General features: G+C 46.7%; 1 protein-coding gene across 5 annotated transcripts in view; it reads right to left on the reverse strand.

Moving 5' to 3' along the window:
- The window catches only part of GDAP1L1 (ganglioside induced differentiation associated protein 1-like 1), a 38,898-nt gene that overhangs the window by 19,509 nt on the left and 13,389 nt on the right, over positions 1-6,000 (reverse strand). For 2 of the 5 annotated variants that reach the window (XR_001363076.1, XM_014543723.1), the window contains exon 1: positions 971-1,359. The exons of 1 other annotated variant lie outside the window; for it this stretch is intronic. Coding sequence is in view for 2 of the 4 variants with exons in the window: in XM_014543723.1 (XP_014399209.1) it covers positions 971-1,150 (180 nt within the window). In the remaining 2 variants the exon portion in view is untranslated. Of the gene's footprint in view, positions 1-970; positions 1,368-6,000 lie in introns of those variants that run through there. 2 more of the 5 variants (XM_014543725.1, XM_014543727.1) reach the window with 2 other exon arrangements.

A 6,000-nucleotide genomic window follows, 5' to 3' on the forward strand; every position in this document is an offset into this window, starting at 1 on the left:
TCCCATTTTCCAGAATATAAAACTGAGCCTTGACCAACACTCAAACTCAAATCTTTTGGTTCCAAGGCCCTTTTTCTTTATAGAATCCGTTTCTCCATCTGGGAAATGAGTGAATGGAACAAAAGGATCTTCCAGGGACAGGCAATGGGGCCTAAATGCTGGGCCCTGACCATGGTGCTGAATCCATGCCCCACAAACACTACGGTCACCCTGAGTTAGAAATTACGCCCCTAGAGGCACTCCTGTCTTACAGGCGCAGTGCTGGGCCCTCACCCCGACTCCCCCGGAAGCGGGAACCCCAATAACTCAGCACCAGACTGTATTACCAACTGCCCCCTAGGTCCCCTGAGTCTGAGAAGTGGTCGAGAGGCTATCTGTGCCTTTAAGAACAAAACACAGCTCTACATCTGGACTGGTCTAAGAATATGCGTTAACTCCTTCCTTCTCAAGCAAGGGGCTGGGGATGGGGGGCTACAGACAGATCCCCCAACCCTCAGGCAGAGGAAGGCCCCAAACCGTGCAGAGGGGCAGAGGAACTGAAACTTGAAAGGCCTGTCGTGTCTAGGACAGCAGCTGGGAGGCCTGGCCTGCGAGGGGACTACCCGGCTGGAGGCTGGACCCCAGGAAGTGCTCCTCCTCCCTCCCGCAGCCGCCCCTCCAGCAGGCGGCCTTCCCAGCAGTGCCCATTCCCTTCCCCTTGCCTTTGTCTCTCTTCTCCACCCTCGAACAGATCTGGCCTTTCTGGGAGGGGAATAGGATGGATATTCCTAGAATTGGGGGTCGGTGCTCCTGGCGCCCAAGACAGGGCCAGTCACCTCCAGGGGGAGCAGCCCAGTGCCTCTGTCCTCTGGCCTGGAAACCCCAGATTCCACCCTCCAGTCTTACACCAGGTCCCCAGGCCCCTTAACCCCTCCCCCCAAGCCTCCGAGCCACCAGGCGCATACAGTTCCTCTGCTTGCTCTGGCTATACCTTCTGGGAGCTGAAGGACTGGGTCCAGTGGTACAGTACCAGGCTCTCCTTGGGCCAATGGGCGGGGCTGGCCGCTTGGGGAGCGTCGGGGGCCTCCGCAGGCTTGGCTGCATCGCTCTCCAGCGCCGAGATGGGCCACCAGCTGCAGTTGGTGGGGGTCAGGTTGTTGGGGGTCGCCATGACAGCCGGGATCAGAGGGAGGAAGGAAGGAGGCTCCGGCAGCGCGGCTCTCTCTCGCTCAGCATCACATGGCCTCGTGGAGCCGGCCCCTCTCCTTAGCTCCCTCCCTCCCTCTCCGTGAATGTCATCACTCACCGGGCGGTGGGGGAGGCGCTAGGGGGATCCCGGGAGCTCCTTCCCTCCTCCTTGCCGTGGCCCGCCCCTGGCCCAAGAGAGACAAGCTACCAGTCCTCTCCATCATCCGGCTCCTTGGAAGGGTGCTTGGAGCCCCGGGGAAGGAAGCCATGCCACCCAGGTAGCTCCTATCTGGTCAGTCCCCTGCTGATAATTCCACCATTGTGAACAAATTCTGCCTTGATCTAAGAAGCAAATATTTCTTTAGGAGAACTGGTGTTATAAAGATTCGTTCCTTCTATAAATTAGTGTCTGGAAATAGTTTGTCTCTCTTTGAAGCTGTTATTTTCTAACTTTTCTCCTGAGGGACCTCTAAGAGCAGAAGAAGAGAACAAACTATGGTTTATTGTGCATCCCGGCACTGTTCTAAAGGCTTTACAACCATCTACCCATTTAACCCTCACAATAATCTGAATAGCCTCATTTTACAGAGGAGGAAATTGAGGTACAAAGAAGCTAAATGACCTTGCCCAAGGTCACCTAGCTAGTAAGTGGTGGAGTTGAGATTCTAACTCAGGCTATCTGGTTCCAAAGTCTTAGCCAATACGCTCTTAGCCATAAGACCATGAGAACATATTAATATAAACAGCAGCACAGCAAGCAGTTATCAACCCACATGCTTTATATGCATCATCTCATTTCATCTGCACAATAATCATTTTTCCCAGATGAAGAAGGGGAAGGTCAGAGATGTAAATCATTGGTCTAAGGCAGGGGTGGGCAAACTTTTTGACTTGAGGGCCACAATGGGTTCTTAAACTGGACCGGAGGGCCGGAACAAAAGCATGGATGGAGTGTTTGTGTGAACTAATATAAATTCAAAGTAAACATCATTACATAAAAGGGTATGGTCTTTTTTTTTTTAGTTTTATTCATTTCAAACGGGCCGGATCCGGCCTGCGGGCCGTAGTTTGCCCACGGCTGGTCTAAGGTCACATCTTCACCCCAGGAGACTGAGGCACAACCAGAGGAGCCCAAAGAAACAGAGGTTATCCTAAACATTCATGAGAACTTTACATAGAGTTCCTTAACATCCCCTTCTTCCCTTACTATAAATATTATTGTAATTTATTTACCATTGAGCAAATAGATGCACCGGAAAAATAAGCTTCTAAGTTTCCAACCCCTCCCCCAAGTCACACTACCAAAGACCCCTGGCCACATCACCCTCCAGGCAGATAATCATGGCTCTTGAGGAATCAATGGCGTTCCTTTCGCTCATTAACAAAAGTTCTGTGGCTCATGGGTTTCTCTTTTTTTCTATGGCTGCCAAGGAAACTTGGAGCTACATTTTCTGCTAAGTCCCAGTCACCACATTAAGCCAACCTCGTTTAGAAAATTCTCTTTTTCAAACTGTCTTGTTCAGTTTTATTGTGCAAAGAAGGATATACTGTGTCTTGAGGGAAAATTCAAATGTTTGTGAATTCAGGGGAATAAGGCTTTAGAATTCAATCAAGGTGGAAAATCTGGCCCCTGACTGTGTCTTCCACCTGATGTATCCAGGGAGCCAGACTCAGCATCACACTCAGTGTGTGTTCATCCCCTCAACAAATATTAATTGTGCACCCACCATGTACTAGGCACTTCAATGACACAAGAGATATAGTGATAAATAGACACTGGTCTGCTCATTGTATTTTTTCCTTAGCAATACATTTTGTTAAGAGTTTCTTATCAATACAGGTCTACCCCATACTTTATAAGATCCAACATTGTATAGATGCACCATAATAAATTGAACAACTTCTACTGATGGACATATATAGCTGTTTCTAATCCTTTGTTATTAAAAACAATGCTGCAGTGAGCATCTTTATTCATATGTATTTGTGCACATATTTGAGAATAATCTGTATGATAAATTCTTAGAAATGGAAATGCTGGATCAAAGAATATGTCTTTGTCAAAGTTCCTTCAGAAAAGGCTGTCCCAATTTATACTCCCCACTAACAGTCTATAAAAGTGCCCATTGCCCTACACCCTTGCCAACACAACATATTTTAAACATTTTTAAAAATCTATGGGTGAAGAATGGTATCTCACAGTTTTTATTTGCTTTTTGCCTTATTATAAAAAACATTTTCAGCCCTGGCCAGTTTTCTCAGTGGTTAGAGCATAGGCCCATGGACTGAAGGGTTGTGGGTTTGATTCCTGGTCAAGGGCACATACCTTGGTTGCAGGTTCCCCAGTCCCAGCAGGGGCCTGTGCAGGAGGCAACCAATTGATGTGTCTCTCTCATGTCAATGTTTCTGTCTCTGCCCCCTTCCCCTGCTCCTTCTTCCCTTCCACTCTCTAGAAATCAATGGGAAAAATATCCTCGGGTAAGGCTAAAATTTTTAAAAAATATTTTCAAACACATGAAACAGCAAACAAAAATAGCTCAATGAGCACCCATCATCTAGATATCATCATTCTAAAAACTTGCCAAATGTTTAATTTGGGGGAGAGGGTTTGAAGTATTTTGAAATAAAGTATAGGCATCATGATATTTCACTAACAACTTCAGTATTACTTTATATCTAAAACAGGTCATTTTCTTACATAAACCAACACATTTTTCACATTTAAAAAAAAATAACAATAAGGCCCTAATATCTAGTGCATAATTAAATTTATCCAGTTGTACCAGAAATGAATGTCTTCATTGCTGGTTTCAACCAAGATCCAATCAAGGACCATGTGGTAAATTCTGTTGTTACACCTTATGTCCTAGAATGGTCCTCACTCTTTTTAATTTTTTCCCCATAACCTTGACTCATGAAGAGGCTGGTCAGCTGTCTTGTACAATGCTTCACTTTAGGGAGCATTGGTTGGTCATTGTGGTATGTCCTTTAACTTGTCATACTCGGCCTTGTATTTCCTATAAACTAGTACTTAGATTTAAAGGATAGATTAGATTCAGGTTAAACATTTTGGGGGCGAGAATTTAATACTTGATAGGCTGTGCTGTGTGCTTCATTTTGCCTCACTTCAGGAGGTCCATAATATCTTGTTGTTCCACTATTAACGATGCCAAGTTTGATTACTGGGTTACGGTGGTGACCACATCTTTCCATGTTAAATGTTTATTTCTCCTCTCCCCATCAGAACCTTGTGGGCATCCAGTTCCTCATCAATTGATGGTCCTTGACTGAACCAATTGTAAAACGATTTTCTAATTTTGTCTTTTCATTTGCATTTATCAGTTGGCATTCTCTATTTGAATTTCATTAATTATGAATGAAGCTGACCATCCTTTTAAATGCTTAAAAGCCATTTACATTTCTTTCCCAGCAAATTGTCTGGGTTTCCATGGGACCTGGGCAATTATAACACAGCATGATGAGTGCTGACTGGGGTGAGGACAGGGGTTGTGGTAGAGCTGGGAAGGAACATCCAGCTTGCCCTGCCTCCTCAGGTGCTGACCATGCCAGTCAAGGCTTTCAGGTGCAGTGGCTCTCAGTATGAGTTTCTCTGAAGCAGATCCTGAGACAACAATTCAAAGACAAGCAATTACTTTGGGAGAGAAGGGAAATCCCGGGAAATGAGACAGGAAAGGCAGCCAAGGAAGGTGTGTTGTCAAGCAAGTTAGCACTGTGAGCAGCTGGAGCTTAATCACACAGGGAAATTCTGAGGCTGGTATAAAACACCTTGGCATTATCCCACCTGAGGAGGAAGAGAGCTGGGGAATTTATATACCCAGTTGTCAGTCATTGCTCTAGGAGTGCTCCCAGGAATGTTAACTCCCCAGCAGTTCAGGCTTGTCCTGCAGTTGGCAGAGTGGGTTCCAGTGACGACAAAAAGCCCCCTGGCAATAAATATGGGTGCTAGCAGCTGGGGGTTAGGTTGTGTGCACTGAAATGGTAAAAGTGTGTGTGTGGGGGGGGGGATTGGGGGAGAAACCGGTAGGACATCTGTTCAGGGGCCTCCAAGCAGAGATGCTAAGGATGAAGAGGAATTAGCTAAATGAAGAGAAGATGGGAAAGGGATGCATGCTCCAGGCAGAGAAAGCAGGTGAAAAGGCCCAGAGGTGAGAGTGTGGATGGTATATTTGAGGGACTGACAGCTATTCATCTGGCTGGAGGCAGAGGTGAGAGTTGAGGCTGAGTGGTGATGCCAGGCCTATTAAGCCACCTTTAGGAGTTATCACATGTTGAGGGTACTGGGAAGTTTTAATTAGGGAAATAACATCCAGTTTGGGTGCCAGAAATCTTAAACGGCCTGAAGTACTTATACTGACAGTCCCATGTATTAATTCACACTGGGAGCTAAATGTTCCTTCTCAGTGATGGGATTATTCATGCCCTTTTTCCATTGGAAATAGGGATGGACTTGCCACCAAGAGGTTGCCATTGAATGTGAACTCGGCACAGTGAGATGGGAGCCTCAAGGAAATATTTCACTTGGGTCCACTACTGGTAGATTATAATATATGCCACTATCCTATATAATAAAAGGCCAGGGACCATAAGCATAACGACCGGAACAACTGCTCAACCAGTCGCCATGAGGTGCATTGACCACCTCTCGGTCCCTCCCCCCGCTGCTGCCCCGCAGGCTCCGATCGCAGCATGGCGAACAGGGAACCACGGGGAACCAGGTGGGTGGCAGCAGGGTGGGACTGGGGACTGGCGAGTGGGCTGAAGATGGTCCTGATCACAGTCTAGGGCTAGGCCTAGGGACTCTACCCACCCATA

The sequence above is a fragment of the Myotis brandtii genome, unplaced genomic scaffold (genome assembly GCF_000412655.1).
Source record: "Myotis brandtii unplaced genomic scaffold, ASM41265v1 scaffold333, whole genome shotgun sequence".
In the NCBI taxonomy this organism is placed as follows: Eukaryota; Metazoa; Chordata; class Mammalia; order Chiroptera; family Vespertilionidae; genus Myotis; species Myotis brandtii.